General features: G+C 33.5%; 1 protein-coding gene across 1 annotated transcript in view; it reads right to left on the minus strand.

Moving 5' to 3' along the window:
• Window positions 1–14,372: 14,372 nt before the first annotated feature.
• Window positions 14,373–26,167, minus strand: part of TWF1 (twinfilin actin binding protein 1) — a 29,563-nt gene continuing 17,768 nt past the window's right edge. Inside the window, exons 5-9 of the mRNA XM_074194874.1 lie at window positions 22,271–22,375; window positions 20,653–20,778; window positions 20,130–20,280; window positions 19,408–19,529; window positions 14,373–16,115 (exon numbers count right to left, since the gene is read on the minus strand). Coding sequence (XP_074050975.1) covers window positions 15,945–16,115; window positions 19,408–19,529; window positions 20,130–20,280; window positions 20,653–20,778; window positions 22,271–22,375 — 675 coding nt within the window. The 3' untranslated portion in view covers window positions 14,373–15,944. The remainder of the gene's footprint in view (window positions 16,116–19,407; window positions 19,530–20,129; window positions 20,281–20,652; window positions 20,779–22,270; window positions 22,376–26,167) is intronic.

Genomic DNA, 26,167 nt, shown 5'->3' on the forward strand with positions numbered 1-26,167 from the left:
CATTCCTCTTTCTTCATATGGTATTGTTTTCATGTGATATTACATATCCATTGTCAGTGTTTGGATATTCATTTTTTTTTTTAATGAGAATTTGAAAAACAGCAAGGTAGTTTGGATAAACCACGGGGTACAGATTTGAAAAACAGAATAGAACCAGATTAAACTCTTTATAAGAAGAGATTTATCACCAGAATACAGTTCTGTTTAGCACAAAGTAGGTACTTAATACCTACAATAAATGCTTAATGATTGATCTTAGGACTAAAGAGGGAGCTACTGGAGTTTACTGAGTAGGGGAGTGACTGGCCAGACATGTGCTTTAGGCACATCATTTTGGTAGATATATGGAGGCTGGATTAGAGTGAAGAATGTTTTGAGGTATAAACATTCTAATTAGAAATTATAATTATAAATCATAATTCTAATTAGCATTTATATAGCACCTACAAGCATTTATATAGCCCTGTGCTAAGTTTTTTTACAGTTAGGATCTAAGGCCAGCTTTGAGTCAGATCTTCCCTGTTTCTAGGTCCAGCACCTTTTCCACTGGGCTATGTAGCTATAGCCGTAATTACAATAGTCTAGGCACAAAGAAGGTAAGGGTCAGAACTAGGGACCTGGCTATGTGAATGGAAAGGTGACATAAAGATAGCCCAAATAAGACAGTAATTGCTTGGTTATATGAGTTGGTTGAAAGTGAAGATAGAAATAGGGTAAATTTTAAATAGGATTTGGACAATAATATAATGTAATGAGACAGATACAGATTGCAGCATTAATATATATCAAGAAAAGGTCATAAAATCATGAAAAGGGGGACAGTCAGACTAATTTATGTGACAGGATCTAAAATACACAGCCTGTCCTGCAGGATGGTGATGTTTTTCCAACAGAATCTGTGCAACTGATGCCAAGTGGCCAGGGAGGGACTGTGTTATAATTTCCCTAAGTAGCCAATGCTAGATACAGGGAGTGAGTGTTAGGTGGGTTTAGAGTTTACGTAGCAATGAGAGTGATAATAAGTAAACCTGAGAGAAATTATTCTTGTATTGGAGATAAGGCCCATGATTGGTCAACTAGGCTACCACAGGAAGAACCAGGTATTTCATTCCTGATTGGTTAATCACAGAGCCCTTTTTTCATGTTATGGTCTCCCAAGAGGTAATAGTCCTCATTTTGTAGAACACTGACAACAGAGGTCCAGGATTGATCTATCAGAATCTTCTAAATGATTATTATGCTATGGCATGATAAAGTCTATTTGAGGAACCACACCATAATCTGATAGTAAATTGGTTTTGAATTTTTTAAACTTATCCCTAGAATATTTCATAAGGATACTAAAGGGCAAGTAGCAATCTTGAAGACTATTCAGGTTATGCTTATAAATAAAACTTAGTTTAACTTTAATAAATGTTGTTTGTTTACTTGTTTAACCTGTTCATTCTGAAGGTACTCATAGAGATTTGAAATGGACAAAACCAGAAGAAAAGTACTTTTTTAAGCTTCCAATTTTGAAAGTTCTTTCTATTCCTATTAATAAAACAAGCATGCTTTGCAACATTTTAGAGATGAGAAAATATTTGTTCCATATTTTAAAATTATTTAAAGAAAATTTCTTTTACAAAATGACAAATCTCTTCAATAAAATTATTAAAATGAAAATGTTTTACATGTTTACACATGTATAACCCATATCAGATTGGTCATCTCAGAGAGAAGGAAAAGAATTTTTTTTTAGGTTTTTGCAAGGCAATGGGGTTAAGTGGCTTGCCCAATGCCACACAGTTTAGGTAATTATTAAGTGTCTGAGGCCGGATTTGAACTCAGGTAGTCCTGACTCCAGGGTCGGTGCTTTATCCATTGTGCTACCTAGTTGCCCCGAGAGGGAAAAGAATTTTTAAAAATGAATGTTAAAAATTATTTTTACATGTAAGTGGGGAAAAAATAAACTTTATATGAATGTGTATGTAAATGTATTATTCTAGAATCTTGTCTGGCTTGCTACATATTATGCTATGTATTATTATATTATTTATTATATAGAGCAGGTCCATTTTGGAGCTTATCCTACCTACTAAACTAGGGGGAATATTAGTTATGTTAGTACTTTGAAGAACCTGTCATTTCATTCATGAAGTAACTCCTTTTAACAACTCAGATACAATCCCCTTGCCCTATAAGACTCATTAGATTGTCTTCAAGAACACTGTAGTTGAAAAATTCACCACCCTGTGTCCAAATTTAATCAATGCTGGTCCACAGGATAGAAGACACACAATTAATTGCTCAGTTCTCAAAATCTTTGAACTTGGTGCTTGTATTCTGTTTCCAAGAACCAGGTTCAGTTTCGTATCATTAGGAAGAATTAGAACAGAACCTCAGGAAGATTAGGGGATGGGTTTTTTAAGATCTGTTGTCAAGTGTTCTGCAATGCATAGTCTTAGGGAGTTTCCTCAGGTAATTAAGAGTGTTGATTTTTGGAGGCCACACAGCGTACAAGACTCAAACCTAGGTTAACCATATCATTAATAAAATTAACAGAAATCATATGATTATCTTAATAGATGCAGAAGCCTGTGACAAAATACAGTACCTGTTACTATTACAACACTAGAAGGTATAGGAATAAAATGATAAGCAGTATCAATCTAAAAACATCAGCAAGTATTCTATGTAATGGGGATAAAAATAGCATTTCTGATAAGATCAGGGGTGAAACAAAGATGTCCATTATAACTGCTACCATTTAATATTGTATTAGAAATGTTAGGTTTAGGCGGACCAGTGGAATAGACTAGGTGCAATAGCAGGAAACGATTATAGTAATCTGCTGTTTGATAAACCCAACGAGTTCAGCTATTGGGATAAAAACTCTCTCTGGTAAAAACTGCTGGGAAAATTGGAAGTTAGTATGGAAGAAACTTAGACCAACACCTCACACCCTATACCAAGATTAGATCCAAATGGATTCAGGATTTAGACATGGAAAACAATATTATAAGCAAATTAGAAGATCAAGGACTAGTTTACCTGTCAGATCTATGGAAAGGGAAGCAGTTTATAACTAAGGAAGAGATGGAGAACATCACTAAAAACAAACTAGATGATTTTGATTACATTAAAAAGCTTTTGCACAGATAAAACCACTTTAACCAAGATCAAATGAAATGCAGTAAACTGGGAAACAATCTTTACAACTAATGTTTCTGACAAAGGACTCATTTCTAAAATATACAGAGAACTGAGTCATAGTTTTTTTTTTAAAAAAAGGCCATTTCCCAATTGACAAATGGTAAAAGGATATGCAAAGACAATTTACAGATGAGGGGATCAAAGCAATCCATAGTGATATGAAAAACTGTTCTAAATCATTACTTATTAGAGAAATGCAAATTAAAGCTTATCTGAGGTACCACCTCACACCTCTTAAGACTGGCCAATATGACCAAGAAAGGATAATGATCATTGTTGGGAGGGTTGTGGGAAATCTGGGACACTAATACATTGTTGGTGGAGCTGGAACTCATCCAACTTTCTGGAGAATAATTTGGGATTGTGCCCAAAGGGCAACAAAAATGTGCATACCCTTTGATCCAGCAATATTACTGGGTCTATACCCTGAAGAGATGATGAAAAAGAGTAAAAACATCACTTGTACAAAAATATTCATAGCAGCCCTGTTTGTGATGGCAAATAATTGGAAATTAAGTAAATGTCCTTCAATTGGGGAATGGCTTAGCAAACTGGTATATGTATGTCATGGAACACTACTGTTTTATTAGAAACTAGGAGGGATGGGAATTCAGGGAAGCCTAGAGAGATTTGCATGAACTGATGATGTTGAGTGAGATGAGCAGAACCAGAAAAACACTGTACACCCTAACAACACAGGGGCAATGATCAACCTTGATGGACTCCTTCATTCCATCAGTGCAACAATCAGGGACAATTTGGGACACTCTGCAATGGAGAGTACCATCTGTATCCAGAGAATAACTGCGGAGTTTGAACAAAGACCAAGGACTATTACCTTAAATTTAGAAAAAAAAAACCTGATATCTTATTGTCTGATCTTGCTATCTCTTATACTTTATGTTTCTTCCTTAAGAATATGATTTCTCTCTCATCACACTCAATTTGGATCAATGCATACCATGGAAACAATGTAAAGACTGACTGACAAATTACCTTCTGTGGGGGGTGGTGGGAGGGAAGTAATATTAGAGGAAATATTGTAAAACTCAAAATAAATAAAATCTTTAATAAAAAAAGTTAGGTTTAGCAATAAGAGAAGAAAAGTGAAGGAAGTAGAATGGGTAATGAGGAAACAAAACTTTCACTCTGCAGATGATACAATGGTATACTTAGAATTTTAGAAAATCAACTAAAAACTACTTGAAATAAGTAACTTTGGCAAATTAACAAGATATAAAGCCCAAGAGCAAGACATTGTGAAATTTCATTTAAAGTAGCTGTAGACAATATAAAATTCTTGGGAATATGTCACAATTACAAAATAATTTTCACACAAAGTCATATCTAAACAAATGTCATTTGCTCATGGTTAGGCCAAGCTAATACGATAAAAATGGCAATTCTGCTCAAATTAAATTACTTTGCCAGTGCCACAACAATGAAAGTCAAAAAACTATTTTGAAGAGCTAGAAAAAATAGTAACTAAATTCATCTGTAGCATCTGGTCAAGAAAATCAAGAGAATGAAAAAAAAAAAGGAAGGTTGGCCTAGCTGTACCATATCTAGAATTCTAAAGTGGCAGTCATCAGAACTGATACTTAGAAATGGAGAAGTGGATCAGTGGATTAGATTACATATAAAAGAAATAGTAAATGACTATCTACTGTTTGATAAAACCAAAGATACTAACTTCACAATTTTGCCAAAACTGCTGGGAAAACTGGAAAATAGTATGGCAAAAATTAGGCACAGACCCACATATCTCACACCATATACTAAAATAAGGTCAAAATTGGTACAGGGTTTAGACATAAAGGATGATACTGTAGACCAAATAAGAAAACAAGAATATCAGAGAAAATCTAAATTGCAAAATTAATTATTTTGACTGTATTAAATTTAAGTTTTTGCACAAAACCAATATAACCAAGATTAGAAAGAGTGCAGAAATGCAAATTTAAATAATTATGAGATACCATCTCACCCCTATCAGATTGGTTAAGAGCTAGTTTGTCCTTCATTTTTGAAGATCAGGACAACAGGGAGGTGTTGCTATGACAAGCACATAAATTGGATTTAAGTAAGGGAGTGCCATGCTAAGTCACCAGCCCCACTTTCTTCTCCAGAGCCATCTGGGTCCAGTGTTCACATATGAATCAGAACAATTAAAGATGGCCCTGGATATGAGACAAGCAGGGTTAAGTGACTTGCCCAAGGTCACACAACTAGTAAGAGTCGTGTCTGAGGCCAGATTCAAACTCCTGTCCTTCTGACTCCAAGGCTAGTGCCCTATCCACTGCACCATCTAGCTGTCCTATCAGACTGGGTAAGATAACAAAAAAGGAAAATGATCAATACTGGACAGGATTTGGGAAAATTGCCACACTAAGGCACTATTTATTGGTGGAGTTGTGAACTGATTCAACCTTTCTGGAGAGCAATCTGGAATTATATCCAAAGGCAGTAAAACTGTATACCTTTTGACCCAGTAATACCACTACTAGGACTATATCCTAAAGATCAGAAAAAATGGGAAAAGTTGCATTGTTCAAAAATATTTATAGCAGCTCTTTTTGTTGTGGTAAAGACCTGGAAATTAAGGGGATGCCCATCAATTGGGGGAAGGTTGAACAAGTCATGGTATATGAATGCACAATGGCAAGATGAATACCAAGTATGGACTTTAGAGAAGCATGAAAAGACTTGTACCTACTAATGCTGAGCAAAGTGACCAGAACCAAGTCCTCTTTCATAATATGACTAATTTGGAACTATGTTAAGCACACTTGTATTTAACACACCATGGGGAGTGGGGAGGGAAGATAGTAGAAAAATGTGGAACTCATAAATTTGCAAATGGATGAATGTTGAAAACTATCTTTGCATGTAATTGGAAAAATAAAAAAAGAAAGAAAAAAAAAGACATATAGGACCAGTATATCATGTTCCATAATACTTCTGAGAGGGGTTAGTTCCTGTACTAAAATTGTGCCTTTTGCCTAAACCTATTTACACTAAAGATAACGAATATAAAATAAAGCCATATTCCTGAAGGTACTTTAGAAAGGAAGGACAAAAGAAAATAAGTACCAGAGTGATATAGGGCCAAGTTACTTTGTTTGATTCTTATGAGCTGCTTTTATCACAAACTTTCTTCAAGTTGCAAGTATTCCATACATCCTGGATCCCTAAGACAAATAACAAATTTGGGACAATCCACCATTGTTGAGAAAGTGGGTAGGCCCTAGATCAAATGGGATGACAGTCATGAGGCACTAAACTGTAACAGTTTCAGGGGCCAGGTGAGAGAGCAGGCCAGTTCAAAAAGCATTCACCTTACTGCCACAGAATATCAGTTCCTTTGGTAAATATCCACCTTTCCCAAAGGCTAGAAAACTGATTAGTATCCTGCCCATTCCCACATAGTAGCAAATGCATTTTAATTTTGAAAGTAAAAGCAAAATCTCATGATAAACTCATATTCCAACAGGTGTATTGAAGACTAAAAATAAGAATAATACCAAGTACAGAAAAACAGCAATCCAAACATCTGTGATTCCAAAATTCAAACATACTCCATCTGGTCTTTATGACTTGATTTCCACAACCTTCTCTATACTGATATAATCAATCAACAAGCATTTATTTTGTCCCTAAGCAGTGGTAGGCCTCTGAAATGTATATGCTAATATGAAAATTGAACTTCAAAGACTTTACATTTCAAATAGGTAAACAAGTGCAAATACAAAAAGCAGCATGCAAATTATAACTGAAAATAACTTTAACAGTACATCTTGTTTTTAAAAAGTTTTTCAACATTCATCTATTTGTATATTTATAAGTTACATATTTTTCTACCACTCTCTCATCTCACTCCCTTTCCTTTGGCAGCATAGTCTGGTAAAAGTTGTACTTGTACTTTTGTGTTTAACATATTTACATATTAAGGGACAGCTAGGTGGTGCAGTGGATAGAGCACTGGCCCTGGAGTCAGGAGTACCTGAATTCAAATCTGGCCTCAGACACTTAATAATTACCTAGCTGTGTGGCCTTGGGCAAGTCACTTAACCCCATTGCCTTGCAAAAACAAAAAAAAAAACCCATATTTACATATTAGTCATTTTGTGTAAGGAATTAGGACTAAGGGAAAAGAAAGAAAACCATGGAAAGGAAAGGAAAAACATAAGAGAAGTTTTAAAAAGTGAACTTGGTATCCATTCATATTCTTTGGGGCTTTTTTTTTTGTGCATTCTTTAATTCTTCATGGCAAAGTACACTTTTCCAAGACTAGGCTTTATTATAGTCCACAAGTTTTTAATGGAATTTAAATCAGGTTAACTCCCAGGCAACTTGTTTTTTGACATCTCTTGAGGAAATTCTTTAATCTTTCATGATAATTTGTCATGGTATAAGGCTGTTATTGCCATATCCATCTCTATGTGGGAATTTCTCTAATTACGGAACAATTATGCTTCTCAGCTTATTTATCAGAGTTCAACTTGTCCTTGCGAAGACAAGGCTTCCAGGACCACTGTCAGTCAATGATCCATTTACTGCATTACAAAAGCACTAAGGATATAAACAGGCAAGACAGTCTGTCTAAGAACTAGATGTGTACAAAGAAATTAGACGAGATAAAAAGGAAATAAGGGAAGGTGTTAGTATAAAGGATTGGGAAAGGTTTTCTATAGATTTTAGTTGGGATGTAAAAGCAAGCAGGAGATAAAGATGAGGATGGACAGCATTCCTGGGATGATGATGATGATATTTGTCCTGCATTCTTGAAGACCATATCATGTGCCATGACAAGCACATGAACTGGATTTGGAGTGAGGGGGTGGTGTGCAGTGCTGAGTCACGAATCTCACTTTCTCCTCCAGAGCCATCTGAATCCAGTGGCCAGATATGAATCAGGGCTAGAGATGGCCTTGGATGTGAGGCAAACAGCTTTAAAGTGACTTGGCCAAGCTAGTGTCAATGTCTGAGGCTGGATTCAAACTCATATCCTCCTGACTCCAAGGCTAGTGCCATCTAGCTGCCCCTCCTGGTAAAAGGGTCAGCAGAGATATGCCCAGAATTAAGAAACAGAATGAGTATTTTGTTTGTGGAACAGTTGGTTGAGCTTAAGATATGTGTGAGAAATTTGAAAGGCAGCTGGAAATTCATGACTGGAGGTCAGTGATTCTTAAATCTACCTATCCTGCTGTAAGGATAGGTAGATTTAAGAATCACTGGAAGTGAAAAAATCCCCAAACCATTTTTTGAGGGAAGATGTTTTAAAGTCTGAGAAAATGCCAGATATGGGCTCACCAGATCTTCTGTCAACTATGATATAACCTTGAATGAAAAAGTGAGTTTGATCATTAAAAATTACTTTTGGGGGGGGTAATCTCCAATGTTCCATTCTTTGTATTATCTTGCTAATAATTTTTATTCATAGCAATGATCAACAGATATAATTTTCAAAAGTTCTTTTTGCTGTTCTTCTGATTTTAGAAGTTTATACTCCATTGTAAAGAAACTAACTTTCAGGGGCAGCTAGGTGGCACAGTGAATAGAGCACCGACCTTGGAGTCAGGAGTACCTGGGTTCAAATCTGACCTCAGACACTTAATAATTACCTAGCCATGTGACCTTGGGCAAGCCCCTTAACCCCATTGCCTTGAAAAATCTAAAAAAAAAAACAAAAACAAAAAACTAACTTTCAGCTGCTAGGTCTCTTTGAAGGTTTTTCCCCCCTGGGGCTGTTTTGAAATAATTATTGTTTACTGGCATTGTTTTATTAACCTCACTTTGGTCTGCAATAATACTATTTTGTTGTTAGTTTGAATTATCCTTGATCCACTTAATTTCTTTTTTTGTAACTTTTGTTTTACTACTTTATAAAAAATATTTTATTTATTTTCTCAACTACTTGCAAGGGAAGTTTTCAAAAAATCATTTTTCTGCAAGGTTTTGAGTTTCACATTTTTCCCCTCTCTTCCTCCCTCCATTTTCTCTCCTCTCCCCCGACAGAAAGCAATCTAATATAGGCTTATACATGTATAACCATACGAAACATAAATCATATTGTGAAGAAAGAATCAAATTGAAATGGGAAAATAACATAATATCTAAGATAACTTAAAAATTGAAGAGTGTAATTTTGGTCTGCATTTAAACACCATAGTTCTTTCTCTGGATGTGGATTGTATTTTAGAATTGTCTTTGATTATGGTATTGTTGAAAAGAACAAGTCCATCATAGTTGATCATCACCTAATGTTGTTATTAGTGTGTGCAGTGTTCTCCTGGTTCTGCTCACTTTACTCAGCATCAGTTCATGAAAGTCTTTCCAAAATATTCTGAAATCCTGTCCCTCATAATTTCTTATATAACAGGTGTTCCATCACATTCATGTACCCACAGTTTTGTTCAGTCATTCCCCACTATATGGGAAAAGAGCTGCTATAAATTTGTACATGTGGGTTTTTCCCCCTTTTTTGTGATCTCTTTGGGATACAGACCTAATTGTGATATTGCTGAATCAAAGGGTATGCAATTTTATTTCTCTGACCCCTTACCTTTTTAACACTCCTTAAATATCTAGTCCAGTCTCTAGGAGTAGCTCCTGAAGAGCTATAATCACAATAACAAAAAACAAACTTCTACCATTTACAGTTTGGGGCTACTATGTTTGCTTCTGTTATATATTTATTTAATCTGTTCAACTGATCAAATCCCTTACATACATCTACTTTTTGCTATTATATAAAGAATTTTGAATTCCAAAAATACTTTGAAAATTCTTTATGCAAAGCATAATGATATAAGACACAGCATAACATGGGCAGTGTAAATGATGGTGGAAAGCTAAGAAGGATCTCTAAGTTCTAGCATATTTGCAGACAGTGAATATTGTTAAAGGAACACCCCAGACACCAAAAAAGAACCCTAAGTAAAACAGTCTGATTCCAGATTACAACCATTTTTATTGTTTGAGAACTAGCAAGGGAGAGAAATTTATAAGGGAGCAGAGAAGGAGCAAGAGTTCTCAGCTGTTCAAGAAAGGTGTGGAAAGGTTAAAATATTAATAGTTCCTAAATGCTTGGACAGGGAGTGGGGAGATTAAGGGAGAAGACTGCTATAGACATAATAAGCCAGGCAGCAGGCTGTTTAAAAAGTTTAGCAAGATCTTGGAGCTGCAATTTCTGCTCAAGTTTGCCCTTAAGCTGATCAAGCCTGGTTCTGTGTACCCTGAAGCACAGGTATTTACAGTAAGCAATGGCTGGTTGCACAATTTTAAAATTGTGTAGGATTTTATATTGTGAAAATGTCAGGAGAAGCTGCAAGTGCTCATACTGAAACAGTAAAGAGTTTACCAGAGTTCCTACAAAAAATAATAGATGAAGGTCCTTACTTGCTGAAACAAATCTTTAGGTGAAACCACCTTATTTTAATCAAAGAATGCCATCTCAAAACTATATCTCAGTGGAGGGAAAAACTATGCTAGGGCATAAAACTTTGAAAAAGAGTTGCTGTTCAGTTTGGAAGGAATTCATCTGGGATTTGTAAATTAAAACCTATTCTTGTGCACCAATCAGAAAATTCCAGAGCATTGAAAGCAATCAGCAAGGCTACATTACTTATGCATTATTTCACTAATAGTAAAGCATAGATAACCCTAACCAAATAGATTAATGATTTATGCACAGCTTTTATTCCTGAAGTTAGCTCTTTTATAATGACATTCCTTTCAAAATTCAGGATTCAAGATTATTTTGGAAAATCCCCCTGGTCATTATTACAAACTATGGATTAGGGATAATAAATTTCAAGGGATAATATTTATGCACTATTGTCTAAGCAGTGCAGCTTTGGATACAGATAAGGACTTAAAATTGAGAGATTTCTCAAGTCCTATAATATTTATCATGAAATATGAAATATTGTTAAAGATATGAGAAGATATAAAAGAAACATGTACAATGAGTTAGAAAAAAGCGTACCTGCAGCTTGTTACCAACATTCATAGATTTGATGAAACATTCAAATAAGTGAATAAAATTTGGAGCTAGACATGGATGAGAATGATTTGGAGGAATTGATTGAGTCTCATGGTGAACTGTTGAAAGAGGATCTGACTGAACTACAAAGCTACAAAAATTGCAGAAGAAAGGGAAACTTCAGAACCCAAGTTCAAAGCAAAAAGGTTCATCATTTAAGTGATTTTTTCCCTTGTGCTGAAAAGATGAATTCAAATATCTCAAGATTTTTGAAAATTCAAAGATTAGTTGAGGATAATTATCACTTGCTATTTTCAGATATATGAGGAAAAAAGATAAAAGTTACTTCTTATAGTAAGTGGGAAGGATCAACATACTGCACACTATGTTAACTTTATAGTACTGTACACATCATTAACTTTACCTTTCATTTCCTAATTGTTTATAATAGTATAGTATTTTAATAAGCCTGCATTTCAGTATATTTTATTACTTGCATAAAGCTATTATTTTGTATATGCCTTTGTTATACAGTATAAATTAACTAGTAAATTCCCATTACATAAAACTCACTTTATGGAACTATAGAACAATCTATTTACATAAAGAACTAGCTGTAGTTCTTTGTATGTTTTCTCCCTATGAGATGACATCTTGATTAGAGACTTTTACTTTTTTTTTTTTTTTTTTTTTGCAAAATGGGCTTGCCTAAGGCCACACAGCTAGGTAATTATTAAGTGTCTGAGGCCGGATTTGAACTCAGGTACTCCTGAGTCCAGGGCCGGTGCTCTATTCACTGTGCCACTTAGTTGCCCAAGACTTTTACTTTTGAATATCCAAAGCTTAGCACAATACCTGGCACATAGCAGCCATTAAAATAAATGTTTATTGACTGGCTGATCCCACGTGGTTTTTTAACCAGCTAAGATCTGATACTTCTAGGGCCCCTTCATTCTCATTTTTTTTTTATCATTTTCCCAAAAATACTGACTTTATTTCTATAAAGTAATCTTTTGATAGTTTGAATGGTGGTATACCTTTAAAAATTAATTTAGGTAATTTTATTATAATTACTCAACCAACTCATGAGTAATTAACATTTCTCCAATTATTTAGGTGTGCCTTCTATAAAGTGTCTTGTAGTCACATTTACATATAGTTAATGGATTTCTTAAAAGGCAAAACTCTAATATCATATATTCTGAAGTTATTTTAAATGGCAATTTCTTTTTCTTTCTGATGATTTTTGTTGGTAACACAAAAATGCTAATGATTTATTTGGATATTTTTTTGTTGAAGTTACTGTTCTCTAAATAAGGCACCCAGCCATTTGCAAGAAATACTTTTTCCTGTCTATACTTATTTCTTCCATTTCTTTTTTTTGTCGTGTTGCTATGCTGTAGCATTTCTAGCACTTTGTCAAATAATAATAGTGATAACGGATCTCTGATCTTACTGAAATGGCTTCTAGTTTATTCCCAATGTATCTAACAGTAGGGACTCTTAGTTTTAGGCATAGTACAAAGAATATTCTCTATATTTGACAAGTGGTACTTTTTTTTGGTTGACTATATTTTGCCCTAATTACATGAACCACAAGTTTCCTAACATAACAAACCAAACTAATACTATCTGTTATAGGGCAAATTTCTCTTTAAAATAGGCTACTCTCTTCAAGAAGGCTAATTAGACTTATAATGGAACTGAATTATTTGATTATTAAATTACAATCTGAGTCTAAGTTGTATTAAAGCTGTTTCCTTTTTTCTTATTTTTCTTATCATATTACAGTCAGAAAGCATTTACTAAGCGATACTACGTCAAAAGCAGGTACCTTTGTTAATGTACAAAATGTACAAAGAATAAAGTAGCTTTACTCAGAAACTTTCTTTAGTGTTAAGGGAAAACTGCCAAATATTGCCTAGTAACGACAATTCAACTATGACCTGATTCAAATTTTATCAAAAGCAGTCAATCAATAGGTCATTAAGAAGTACAAAAAAGATACTATAAAAGGTCTTAACTAAATTGCTGAAAAAATGTAACCAATCAATACAAACTCTACATATTTAGGACTGAAGCTATACTTTATCATATTACAGCCATAAAAACTTATTGTTATAGGCCAATCAGAAAAGATGTTTTTAAAAGACTAGTTAAAAACTGTCTTTATGGGGCAGCTAGGTGGCACAGTGGATAAAGCACCTGCCATGGAGTCAGGAGTACCTGGGTTCAACTCTGGTCTCAGACACTTAATAATTACCTAGCTGTGTGGTCTTGGGCAAGTCACTTAACCCCATTTGCCTTGCAAAAACCTAAAAACTGTCTTTATTGGAAACATTCAAATAGACCTTCTTTTCATATTAGGAAGCTAAAAAAAGCATTTTGTGAAATGGGAGGATGAAAGCAAGTCTACTGATTTTGCTTGTAGGTAAATTGTACAACATGACACATGTAATATGATTCTTTCCCATAACAGATGAGGAACCAAAGTGGCTATAAAAAATATTTTTTGGACATAATAACTACTACCTTTCTGTTATTGTCATGATCCTGATACTACCATTTAATTATTATTCTTATATCATGTACTTTTAAATACCCTATTCTTCAAAGGGTATAACTTCGTTATTTTTTACTTAATATAAAACAATTTGGATGAATAGGGAAAATCATTATTTCCCCTAAAGCAAAAGATAATAAAAAGATATAAATCTGCATAAACCCTGGCAGCAAAAACAAAACTGAGCAGTTAATAAAATGGCCAAAGGAACAAAAAAAAAATTCTGGCACCAGAATAACCATGTGAGGATTCATATTAAGATAGAAAATGGTCCATGGTGGCTATCCTTGGATAATTAAGAGTTCACCATATTCAAAGCAGAATATGTATTACTAAATAATAGTTTGAAATTTAATAAGCCAAAACTACAAATAGGCATAAATTTATCAGTTAAACTTTCCCCCCACAAATAACTGCTAACATACTTTCTTACTTAAGTAAATTAAGATTTGAGGCAAATTTTGTAAAAATCACAACCTAATAATAGACACAAACTTTCAACAAGTCCAAAAATCGAATATGCAATGAACCAAATGAAAAAAATAGGGGATTTTTCAAAATTATACCATAGAAAATGGTCTTAAAAAATATAATAATGAAACATAGAGAGAAAATATTTTTATTGAGATACAAAAAGTACTTAATATAATTCTCTGCTGTATAAATTTATTTTTTAAAAAATCTGTATTTTTTGTAAAATACTACCTTGAATATAAGTCATATGATTGAATATGATCTCAAATATACACATTTTAAAATTTTCAACAATCACAATTAGAAAAAATTATTTTTTAAGACAAATTTATAAGACATTCAAAAATATTCATTTAGTTTCATGTAGGATAAATGGAGTTTCTCTTATTAATGGAAAATTCATCTTTGCTGTGCATAAACTAGTGTAGTGTGAATGTAAATTACTTAGCATATTTAAGTATTACAAACTGAATTATTATTTGTAAACAAACAAAAAACCTCTTACAGACTGCTCTTTTAGTTTTCAAGAATTCAACCGATCAGTTAATAATTGGCTCAAAATGTCTCTATTGGGTCTCACTGCTAAAAGAAATGTGTGCAAAAAGGGATAATTGTGCAAAAAATTTAAAACTCTAGAAAAAATGCTTTGCATTGTAATAGGTCTGCAGTTTACAAATCTTGGCCAAAACTAACTGAAAATTATGACTCACCATTTTTTTAAACAGATGAAAGGCAGCAAAATTTTAACTCCTGTCAAATTAGGCCCAAAATTTCTGCAGAAATTTAAACTGTAAAATTAGCTAATTAGCTTGTCAGTCTTAATCAAGAGAGCCAAATATGTTCAAACCAAACTTCAAAAGCTAATTTACTTATTATGTGCAAGTGCTGTGATAATAAATTAGAAAATAATTTGTTTAATAATTTTTAAATCATCAAATACTACATAAAATTTAGTTTTTATGCAGAAAAACCATCAGTATTAATTGTTTTTTCAAAATTTCATCTGATCTTATCATTTGTGTCTTCTTTGATTTAATGACATTAATTCTAAACAATATATATTTTAACTATCTAGTTCCTTTCTGTAGCACAGAATAACTTGTCAAGTATAAATCACAAACTTAGAAATTTCAAAAGATTACAAATTTATCCTAGATTTCTTTAAGAGCTAATACTGCTCCCCAAAATGAATAAATACATTTCCATCTATCAGGCACAAACCAATGTTTTTAGAAAAGAAAATAAATTTTTACTTAACAAATTCATTAAGTAACAAACATATTTCCTATCCTTTTCTCCCTAAGTGGACATCCATTTGATTCATCTTTAATCCTTAAAAGAAAAGGAAAGTATAACCTTTGATTTGTGGGAATGTGTGGAGAAGAGTAGGAATAAAATGGTATTTTTTAATGTCACTAAGAATACCTAAATTTAGTCTAATTTTATGCAATTTTAAGCATTATAGGAAATTCAAAGACTAACTAGATGTTCTAAAACTGAAATACTATATAAGTGTTTTTAGCTTCAAATTGAAAAAAAAGAAATAGTTTTAGAGTTTATCTTTTTTTGGAAATTAACAGGTAAGAGGTACTGTTATTTTTTAAGTAAATTTTTTTTTCTGAACATTCTACATTCATATATGATTAACATTTTCTGATACTAAAACTATGCTTTTAAAAAAGCTGGTCTTATAATATGTAGTATTACCAGTGCATGTAATAGATTTTACTCAGTAGTCGATTCAGTTTCAGCTGGTCCTCTAATTAGTCTTCTAATTCCTCTTTTTCCTGCAGGACCTTTTGGTTTAGCAAAAATTTGCTTATGTGCATGTTGCTTTGGATGTACTTCTTCATAAAGGAAGTCTGAAGTTAATTCATCTCCATTATCTATTTCAATCTTTAAAGTAGAAGAGGGTTAGTAATACTGAAAAATTAGGATCAAATAGCACACAAACCTAAGATATTTAAACTTGAACTCCTCCCCACCATAGAGCCAGTATATCTACTATCATGTCAGTCTGAAATGAATTTTTGTAATACAAAAATGCCTGATAACAAAATTATGTACATTTAAAAAAAAGCAGCTAATAGTAGCTGAGTGTGTATGAATAAGTATTCCATTTGGAAAATGATTTTATACTTTTCTTTTCCTATGTCTCAAGTAATCAAGAAATTATTTGAATTTAATACTCTGAAAACTATAAAAAAATTAACTTATAGGTTCAGAAACTAGGAATTTTCAATATTCAGGAAGTCAACAAGCATTTATCAAGTATTTACTATATGCCTGGCAATGTGCTACGAGATGGAGATATAAGAAAAAGCAAAAACAGAATCTCCCTCAAGTTTCTCCCATACTAATGGGGAAGACAATATATAATTAGGCATGTAAAAAATATAAACAGAGTTTGGTCTTAAACAAAGCCAAAGACAGAGCTAAGGAGGGAAAGCAATCCAAAAATGAAGAATAGCCAGAGCTAAGGTACAGAGACAGAAGAAAATAAGTTCCAGGAATAATAAGTAGGTCAGTGTCACAGGACCATAGAGTACATGGAAAAAAATAAAGTATAAATAGACTTGAAAAGATAGAAATGGGCCAAGTAATGAATAGCTTTAACTACTAAACATAGGATCTTATATTTGATCCCAGAGGCAACAGGAAGCCATTGATATTTACTTAGGCTGATTAGGTGATAAAATCACTTCATAGCTGAGAAGAATTGGAGTGGTGAATAGACCTGAGGCAAGAAGAACCAGAAGACTAATTCCACTCCATGGTGGCTCTTGTGCGTATAGGGGGATAGATTTGGAAATTACTGTGGAGAGGAAAATGATCTGATAACAGATCAGTTATATGGAACAAGTACAAATAAAGAGTCAAGGATGACAGTGAAACTGAGAGACTGAGTGACTGGGAATATAGTTTTATCTCAAAAAAGGAAGGTTTGTAAAGACAAAGGGTATGAAGGGAAAGATGAGTTCTATTTGGACAAACTGAGTTTTTGATGTCTATGTGATTACACAAGTTAAGTGAGTATGACATGGATCAAAAACTAGCAATGGAGACTAAGGATAGAGAGTATAAGAACTGGAAGCAGTGGCATGAAAACAGAAAGGACAGTATTCAGGAGGATAAGGTAATTAACAGTGTTAGATGCTTGCATTTAGCTTCACCTAAGATTTAGCACTTAAAGTAAACTGTGAAGAGTTTTTAAGAGGAAGTTCATTTCAGGCATGGGAGGACAAACTGTGCAAGGACAGAGAGATTGGAGATGAAATATCATGTCTGAAAATCAGGAAAAAGACCAGGCTGGACTGTAGAATATAGAAAGGGGAGTATTATATACTGTAATGTAAACTTGCCTAGGTACTGCAAGTGACCATGCTCAAAGCTGTGCTTTAGAAATAGCACTCTGGCAGTTCTGCATAGCACAAATGTTAAACTAATGTGATTAGGCAATGTTTAATAAAATTTAATTTAATAAAAAGTTGATTTGTGGTTTTCTGAGTCAATATATGGCCAATGAGGAAACATTTCTATTTGAGGTTGATACCACTGTTGTAGAGGATTAAATGAAGATGGAAAAGACTTAAAACAGGAAAACAATGAAGAAGGTAATTGTAAGAGTCCAGGTGAGAGGTGATTAGGGCCTGAATTAGGATGCTAACTCTGAGTGGAGTGAAGGGGAACCATATGAGATATTGTGAAGGCAAAAGCAAGATTTATGTAAATGAGTATGTGGGGTAAGGAAGAGTTTAAGGTGACAAGTCATGAATCGAGAAGTTTGGTGGTATTCAAAAGAGAAATAGTAAAATTCAGAATATAGGTGGGTATTTTGGGAAAGATAATGAATTCTGTTGTGGATATGCTGAGTTTGAAATGATTGTGGGATATCCAGTTGGAAATATCCAATACTTGGCAACAGGAGTACAGGAAAAAGAATAAGCTTGGTTTATACATCTAGAAGTCATCTTCATAGTGTAATCTTACTTTTGTGAGCAAATGAAGTCACCCAAAGATTATCAAGGCTGAGGGTAGAACCCTATGGTATATTCAACAGGAGGTGGAATGATGAGTAATGTTGATGAACCAGCAAGGAGTAGGATTAGTCAGATACGTAGAAAGATATCCCACAGAGCAGTGTCATAAAAGCCTCAGAAGAGTATCCAGGAATCCAGGAAGAAAGGGTGATCACCAGTGTCAAATATGGTAGACATTTAAAGAAAGATGAGACTTCATAAAACTACACTAGATTTAGGAATTAAGAAAAACTTTGAAAGGAGCAGTTTCAGTTGAGTGAAAAGATAAAAAAGTCAAATTGAAAGGGATACAGAAAATAGAAGCAATATCTACAGATGGTTTTCTCAAGAAGCTAAGCCATAAGAAAGAAGACAGGATAGATTGTATGAGAAGATGGTAGGGTTAGATTTTTATTAAAAAATATTTTTAGGGGCGGCTAAGTAGCGCAGTGGATAAAGCACTGGCCCTGGAGTCAGGAGTACCTAAGGTTCAAATCCAGTCTCAGACACTTAATAATTAACTAGCTGTGTGGCCTTGGGCAAGCCACTTAACCCCATTTGCCTTGCAAAAACATATATATATATGTATATATTATTAAAGAAGAAGCCTTGAGTATGTTTTTAAGCAGTGGGGTATTTAAGAAACTGCCTTTAAAAAAAATCTTAGGGGCGGCTAGGTGGCATAGTGGATAGAGCACCGGCCTTGGAGTCAAGAGTACCTGAGTTCCAATGCAGCCTCAGACACTTAATAATTATCTAGCTGTGTGGCCTTGGGCAAGCCACTTAACCCCATTGCCTTGCAAAAACCTAAAAAAAAAAATCTTACCAAGAATTGGGACTGTAAAAATGACTTCACTTAAAATTTCTGTTAAAGTCTACCCTTCTGGAAGTCATTTTGGGAGTCTTGAGTTCCTTATTAATACTACCAGAGTCAAGTTACATGTTTGAAAAACAAATGCCTACAATGTACTAAGGCATCTTAAACAGGCCTCTGATTTGTTTCTGTGTATCATAGTTTTTTCCAGGATCTTTGAGGTCTATGAGAAATTATAAGAAAAATGTCATTTCTCAAATTAACATCATGAAGAATTTTACATCATGAAGAAATTAGAAGAAAATAGAAAGTTGTGCAGAATGTGAAATCTATGGGAAAAAATGAGCATGTTTACCTTTCTAATAACATCCATCTGTAATTTTCTTGCTACAATTTCTAGCAGAGGACTCTTGCAGCTGGAATAAAGCATCCGTTCTCTTATACTGCATGTGTACCCAGGCATTGAGTAAATAAAAACTGAAAGATAAAATAATTATATGAAAATTAACAAAAGCAAAACTATTCCACAGTAACTAGTATACAATACTCCCCTTTCTATATTCTACAGTCCAGCCTAACTGGTCTTTTTCCTGATTTTCAGACATGATATTTCATCTCATCTCTCTGCCCTTGCACAGTGTTGTCCCATACCTGAAATGAACTTCCTTTTAAAAACTCTTCAGTTTACTTTAAGTGCTAAATCTTATACTGAAGCTAAATGCAAGCATCTAACACTGTTAATTACCTTATCTTCCTGAATACTGTCTCCTTTCTGTTTTCATGCCACTAGTTTCCAGTTCTCATCCTATCTGTGTCCTTAGTCCCCTTTGCTACTTTTTGATCTGTCATACTCACTTAATTGTGCAATCACATAGACATCAAAAACTCAATTTGTCCAAAATAGAACTTATCTTTCCCTTCACACCCTTTGCCTTTACAAACCTTCCTTTTTGAGATAAAAACCATATTCCCAACAAAACTCAGGGAACAAGAAAATAGTAAGAATACCTTACTGAAACATGACTAGGCAGATAAATTCTAAGGCAAATTCCAAGAGAAGAGATAGAGCAAATATACCTATAGACTCCAAATAGTCTCCTTCATGAGAATGTTTATATAGAAAGAAGTGATAACGTGCGGAATCCTTTGGAATCCTTTTTGGCAAGTCTCTTAGCTCGGTATTTGTTGTGTTGGCCAAAATTATAACTTCATTTTTTGTATCTATTTCCTGTCAATAAAAGACAGCACATGCTTGTTAAAATACACAAACAGAGCTTTCAGTCCCAAAACTTATTATACACTTTACAGATAAAATTTAAACATAAGCTTCTAAGGGGAAACAAGTATGTTACAGTAGATAGTGTTAAACTATGGACAAATTATTTAACTTCTCTAAGTCTTAGCTGCCTCCCTTATAAAATGGAATATAGTTTTTACAGACCTCATAGAGTCATCATGAATTTAAGAGAATTAATGTATGTGAAGCACCATGAAATTGTCAGCCATTATTATTTATCAATGGTAATAACTTAATAAATTTTGGTTTCTTTTATTATAATTTTGATTTTTATTTAGAAATAATTGGTACAATTTCTCTCACCAATTGTACATAGTTGAGCTGTCTATTATTCAATTTTTCCAAAGCTTGAAGAGCTTCTCCAGCAATCGGGAATGCTATTCCTTGTAGTGTTTGATGCTTAGTGTCCACACCAACATCAGTTTGGACCTGAAACATGAAATAATGATCCATTATAAATTATAAGTGAAATTTCTAGCATCTTGTATTCAAATTGTATAAATGTTGAAGAATTCTAACTTTATACATTAAGTAAGTAGCACTATCTTTTTCCCCTGGAACAAATGGATCTTGAAATTAATCTTATGAGCCTACTGAATTAAATTCACCTTTATATATATATTTTTGTAAATCGTACTACTTTGTCATCATGCAAAAAGACATCTTTATGAAAAATAAGTGAGGGCAAAGGATTTGACTTTTTGATTCAGATACTGTAGAGTACAAGGACTAACAACTTAAAGAGTTTCAGCAGTATAACATTATGTAATACACTAAATATAAAGATTCACTTTGTTCTGGTAGAAACAAAATATAATACAAACACCATGCACTCAAGGAAATTCAACACAGCATATACAAATACCCACAACAGCTGAACAGTTATCACCAGTGCGGAAGTTCCAAACTTAGTGTTTTCATTTCTAATAAAAAGAAGTGAGTAGTTCAGGTATTTTAAGGAAAAGAAATTTCAGAAAATTTAAATTCTTTGCTAAAGCTATAAACACTCATTTTAACATTTTCTACATACAACAACTACCATTCTCATTTGTACAAAAAAAATTAAAATTTTAATTTAAGAAATGTAGATTCTACATGACATGAATATATTATAGAATATGCAAGTGTATACTTTGGTATATGTTAGATTCTGAATGCAAAAAAATAAATCACATACTTGAACAAGTTAATGTAACAATAGAAACACTATACAAAGAACTAGAGTTTAATATAAATATAATTCATGAACACTATGGATAAATAGCATGAATCAACCACCTTTCTAGGTTGATTTCTCTAGTTTTTATTCCATCAACAGACTAAATAAAGAGAATGGCAGTTCAACTAATGGATCTTGAAGCTATTCATTAACTTATTAATTAGGATTGTTAACGCAATTGGTAAAAAGTAAAATTTTCAAAAGTTTTAACTTTTAGCAATGTCCCAAAATTTACAGATTAAATTAAATTAACTTCCATTTTATTCCCATTAATACATTATTATTAGCTGAAATTCTTAAAAAGAAGCATTAAGTACCTATGATGTGCCAGATACTGTTAGAGATAACAAATTCATTGAGTAAAATAATCCCCATTCATAAGGTACTTACATTCTAAAAGAAGGAAACAAGAAGACACAAATATGTGTGTGAGTAGAATAAGGATAATTAAATTCTGACCATTTTTTTTGGCTCTCAAAGAAAATTGTTAAAAATAAATTACAAAAGTAGTTCAAGAACATTACATTAAGTTGAGATTTCATAATCGTCTTCAATTTTCTTCTCAATGCCCAATAAATGACAACTATAATAATGAAACCAAAACATAGTGAGTAGACAACAAGGGAATATCAGATCTATCAATTTCCACTGAAAAGAAAAGAAAATTTCTAAACATTAACACTTTCAAAGTGGCTATCATACCTCATTAATTTTAATTTGCCGTAATTCTTCTTCAGCTGCAGTCAATGGGGCTGGGGAGGACTGAGATATCAAATATTTTCTATATCCGTTCAATGAAACATCTTCCTGCAAACAGAAACCAGATAGTGGTACCAACAGTACTTAAGAAATAAAATTTATTCTAAAATATTTTATATGACTCCTAAAGAAAACCTACCCCAAAGATACACTAGAAAACACAAAGATTCAATTTACTTTATTATAAATTTAAAAGATAACTGTAAAATAAGGAGATAGGAGGTAGAGTGATTTCTGAATTTCCTTCTAGTTCCAGATCTATTATTCTAAGACAAAAGTCTTCCTATGAAAATAATTTCAAGGATTCTTTATTCTATTAATAATTAAAATTACATCTTTTTGATCCCCTGTTCTATCAAACTATATACAAGTGTGCCTTCCCAGTAAGATGAGTCCATTTTAACATTTTACATTTTGATAATTTCATTTGTCTACTGATTTGGGCTGTTACAGTCAAATTAATTAAGTATTATGTAATTAATTAGGAAGATGGAAAAATTTTCTTTCTACTAAGTTTTCCATTTACTGTTACAACTCAACAACCTTTAAATAATGAAAATGTAATTAAAGCTAAATCCGTAAGATAAAATAGAAATACTACACAAGTAAAAGTTTAATGAAATTAATTTAAATTAATTAAAACATAAAGAGTTCTACTCAGTGTCTCCATATTCCAAGCCTGCCAGGCACAAGCTCAAACAACCTTCAAGTGTTGTGTTTGCCTGGTTCTACCATAATAGTAATTCATTCTGAATCACACCTATCATTCAACAGGCATTGCTTCTACCCAAACATGGGAGATGTGAGGAGCAAAGGATGTCAAAGATAGTAGCATAGAGCAGCAAAAGGATTATATGCTTAAGGGAAAGAGGTTTAGAAATCCAGCTAAGAATAGTCCTCTATCTCTCTTCTTAAATGTGCTGTAGGGTAGCTGAGTGGCACAGCAGACTAATCACCGGTCCTAGGGCCAAGAAGCCCCAAGCTTTACATGCTCACTCTGGCAGAGGTCCCCCCGCTGATTCCCCAAGTTGTGCCTGTGCTCCCCGGGGTGTAGATCAGGCAACTGCCCCTGCTTCCATGAGCCACGGCTCCTGGCACCCTAGGGCTGCTTCCAGGAGGCTGAAGTTCCTTTACTCTGGTGGGTCACCCCTCCAACCCCATGGAGCTGAGCCTTTCTGCTCTTTTTTCAGGCTACCTTGGGCTGGAGAACTGCCTCACTGGATCCCTCTGTGGGTTCTGTCTCTTGAAAATTTAGTTAGAGTCCTTAGTTTATAAGTTTGGAAATATTGGAGAGACAGCAGAGCACCTAAGAGACGATCCTCTCTTGTCCCCATCTTGGCCCCCACCCCCTTGAGGATCAATGTTAATGGACTTGCTCATTCCAACAATCAGGGACAAGTTTGGGGTATCTGCAATGGAGAATGCCATCCATATCCAGAGAAAAAAATTGTGGAGTTTGAACAAAAACCAAGGAATATTAACTTCAATTTAGAAGAAAAACTGACATCTTATTGTCTGATCTTGCTATCTCTTATACATTATGTTTCTTCCTTAAGCATCTGATTTCTCTCTCATCACATTCAATTTGGATCAATGCATACCATGAAAACAACGTAAAGATTGGCAAATTGCCTTCTGTGGGGGGTGGGGGGAGGGAAGTAAGATTGGGGTAAAATTGCAAAACTCAAAATAAATAAAATCTTCAAGAAAAGGAAAAAAAATAGTGGCCAATTACAACTCCAAAAGATAATAATGATTCATTCTTCCCCCTCTCAGGAGAGATTGACTAGAGGTACATAATCAGACATACATGGATTTGTTTATGTGACAATATTATTTATTACAAAGGAAGACTTTCTTTTTCTTTGGAAATTTAATGTGGGAATGGAAGGTAGTGAAAGTTATATTAAAAGAGGATAAAAATGTCAACAAATCATCAAAAAAATAAACAGAGGAGAACAAAAGAAAAGTTTAGGAGGGGACACTGACAAGCAGGATGAAATTACCATGATATGATGAGGGGGGAAAAAAAACTTCTTAACAAAAGTTCAGTTTTACTCGCAATTCCATTCTTTGTATACTGAAATATCATAGTTGTTGAAATTTGCTAAGTTTATTTAGATTTAATAATCTTTATGAAGTGCCTACAATGTGTCCAGCACTGAGAAAGAGCAAATATGATTTAAACTACAACCCTCGGCAGTAGGTGTTATTATTATCCTCACTTTACAAATGAGGAAACGGGGGCTGACAGAGGTTAAGTGACTTACCCAGGAAAAAGTTGTCTCTGAGACCACATATAAATTAAGTTCTTCAAGATTCCAAGCTCAGGACTTTAATCATTTTATCACTTAGCTGCCAGTTTTAAAAACCCAAATAACTAGAGAAATAGTGATTATAATGACTGTTTTCAAAATAAGTAGGAAAGAGGAAAGAGAACTTTTAGATATGTGAAATTTTAAATGCCTGTGAAATATGCTCATGCAGATTCTCATGCAATTGAAGATGTAGGTCTGGAGTTTGAGAGGAGTTTAAAGACAGATTTGAGAGTTTCCTGCAGAACTGATGGCTGAAGCTGAAGTAATAGATGAAAATTATCAAAAGTGATGATAGAAAAGAAAGAACTTTGTGCCAGTGAAGGAGCCATAATAGAAAAATCAGAACAGTGTTGTTTTACTAAAACAAAGAATAGTCAAGAGTATACAAGTAGGGAGGAAACAGAGGGAATAATGAACATTATCAAAAGTTGAAGGGAGGTCAAAAAGGCTGAAAAAAGAGATTATTAGAAATGGCAAGTTGCCTTTGAGAAAATAATTTCAGTAGAGTGATGGAGTCAAAAGCCAGATTACAAAAGAACAGGGTTGATGGTAAGAAAGTAGAGGCAACATCTGACTTACAGAATTAGATTCCAAGTCAACCATGTATTTTCTATACTAGATCATGTTGCTTCTTGAAATTAACTAAGAGTTCTAAAATAAAGAGAACATTAGGAAACTCCAAAACACAATCCCCTATAACACAGAGAAATTAGTGTCTCTTCTTTAATATGCCATGAACATTTCTCAAAACTGCATTTACGAATAAGAGATATGCAAATTAAAATATCTAAAGATCTACTTTATACCACTCAGATTTTCAAAAAAGGTAAAACAAGAATATGGTAATCTACAAATCTATTTGAATATAAAACCATATAATCAAAAATAACTTTGAGAGACTTAAGAAGTATGTTCAATAATGATTTAAGAAGACTAAGGAAGTCTATTTTCTCCTTTTTAGTAAAGAGATGATGGACTAGAGGTATAGAATTTGATATATATTTTCAGACATATCCAACATGCTGACTTTCTTTGCTTGACTTTCCTTCTAGAAGGAAAGGCTTGGGGCAAGAGAGAAAAGAAGGGGAATATTAAGAGAGAAGGAAAAGGATAAGGATAAAAAAGTCACAACAAAGCATTTGAAATGGGGAGTTTAGAATTGTACATCATCAGGAAATATTTTCTAATTCTCATGTTAAATTTAATATACACTTTAAAAATCCTCTTTTCTGTCCTTTGTATACTGAAATATTCATGTTTGTTGATGTCAAAGTTCAAAGTAATTTTATCTTATTTTTGTGATAATGGAAATTCTCCATTTTCAGTTATTGGTAAAAAAAATAGCTTAGCTTCTAAAGGAAAACTGTAAGCAATAAAGACCACTTTTTTACCTTTCAGCATTTTACACTTACTGTAGCTTTCCCTCATCTACAAAGCAAGAAAAGAAGAAAATTTCAATAGATCCTTAAGAGAATAATCCAACTGTTATAGTTTCACCTGATTTTAAGAAACAACCAAACAT

The sequence above is a fragment of the Macrotis lagotis genome, chromosome 7 (assembly GCF_037893015.1).
Source record: "Macrotis lagotis isolate mMagLag1 chromosome 7, bilby.v1.9.chrom.fasta, whole genome shotgun sequence".
Classification (NCBI taxonomy): domain Eukaryota; kingdom Metazoa; phylum Chordata; class Mammalia; order Peramelemorphia; family Peramelidae; genus Macrotis; species Macrotis lagotis.